We start from the raw sequence: 1,756 nt of genomic DNA, 5'->3' as shown, positions 1-1,756 counted from the left end.
CCTAATTATATAAATTAAAATCAATAAAATTATATTTTCTCCTCCATCTAGGTGTTTTTGGCAAAATTATTTGCTAAATAAGAATACAGAATTTTATTTAATTTTTTCCACCCTCCTCTGAAAAACAGTCTATAATCTTATTGTAACCTGCATTTGTGAAGTTTGACATTTGTTCTGTGGCATAACGACGAGTCATGGGCGAGAAGGGTTTTTTCACAGTGGAATATAAAACAATACCATAGCGTGTGTTGTACTATAATTTTCAATTGGAATTCTTGTGATTTCTGTAGCCCTTTACTTAATTATTTTGGTAGTGTATTTATATGTCAGTTTCTAGTGGAGCCTGGTTATGGAACATTTTGTGTCTGGAAATGAGATATTGTATATAAGAAGTGTTCAGTTGTGAATATTTATATTTCTTATGTTTTGCAGTGTTACGATTTTACTGCTCATGATTTGAAAGATAAAGGAGAAATAGGTCGAGGCAATTATGGATCTGTAAACAAGATGATACACATTCCAAGTGATACACTGATGGCTGTTAAGGTAAAAGCTAATCTCGCCTCAAATCCACATATTGGACTTGTACAGTGCCTTGCTTGTTAAGATGGGCTGTTGGGGTCCTAGTCTTTTTGCTTTAGAGAGCAGCTTAGCTCAGTCAGCTAAACTTGTGGTAGCCACTGTGTGTGTGCAGAAATGTGGAGATCTCTAGGTTCCCGGTTCAATTCCCATTGCTACCCTCCTTGTGTTTCTGCTGGAGGGCTTTGGATGAGAAGTTTAAACTGTTGGTCCCATGTGTATTATGGCCCATGTGCATGTGTAAGAATGCAGTACACTATTCAGATAACAGTAGGCGATTGTCTCCCAGTGTACTGCCCAATCACCACCAGAAGGACCCCACTGGAAATCAGTTTTCAGTTATAGTTAATTAGGGGACATTAACAAATTTTTTTTATTAGATAAGTTGTAAATGTACAAATATAGCAAGTTTGTTTTTGAGTTTTTAATTAAAGTGAGACCTGTATATTATTGCAATTATGATGAGACACTAATTAATTTGTTGGTTCTTCCAAAACATTTAGAGAATCCGATCCACAGTAGAGGAAAAAGACCAGAAACAGCTGCTAATGGACTTGGACGTGGTGAAGAGGAGCAGTGAATGCCCGTATATTATCAAGTTCTTTGGAGCTCTCTTTAAAGAGGTTCAGTACATTCACAGAAAATACTTGTTTATTCTCATAGCCCTGTTCAGTCTATCAAATGTTATTTTAAAAGATAGTATGTGACTTGACTAAACCTATACAGTTAAGTAATGCCTCATGTTTCCTTGGAATGTTCACTAGTTATTTATTTTTTTCTTCAGCGCTTTGATTTTGATGTAGTAGCGCTATACACAGACCTGTCATTATGACATCACATCATGACCATATATGGGCATACAGTTTTTTGTCAAATGAAATTTGATACTTTAGTCTTGACAGGGCTTTAATCCTGAACAATATTTATTATTTAAACCATCATAATTGATTTCCACCATATTTTTTAATGTAATGATGAAATTCATAAGAAACAATATAATAAAAAAGAAATGTTTCGATCACTACTATAAAATAGAACTGGAAACTAACTAATGAAATGAACTAACAGAGGGCACTAAAATGGAACATCGTAAAGGTGATTCAAATTTTATTAAGTTTGTTTTGTTTGTTAGGGTGACTGTTGGATTTGTATGGAACTTATGGATACCTCATTGGAT

The 1,756-nt window shown here is 34.3% G+C and overlaps 1 protein-coding gene across 1 annotated transcript; it reads left to right on the top strand.

Annotated features, from left to right (window-relative positions):
• Positions 1-390: 390 nt before the first annotated feature.
• Positions 391-1,753, top strand: LOC117106946 (dual specificity mitogen-activated protein kinase kinase 4-like; the record flags this gene model as incomplete). The annotated part of the gene is made up of 3 exons (XM_033248466.1): positions 391-546; positions 1,083-1,202; positions 1,712-1,753. Coding segments are annotated over 3 exons (318 nt in total), but the record flags the coding sequence as incomplete, so codon positions are not given.
• Between the last annotated feature and the right edge of the window lie 3 nt (positions 1,754-1,756).

This window comes from Anneissia japonica, unplaced genomic scaffold (genome assembly GCF_011630105.1).
Source record: "Anneissia japonica isolate Jap-2015-1 unplaced genomic scaffold, ASM1163010v1 scaffold74572_len1756_cov196, whole genome shotgun sequence".
Taxonomy (NCBI): Eukaryota; Metazoa; Echinodermata; class Crinoidea; order Comatulida; family Comatulidae; genus Anneissia; species Anneissia japonica.
Note: the sequence above shows the minus strand (reverse complement) of the source record. Positions and strands in the feature narration are given on the sequence as shown.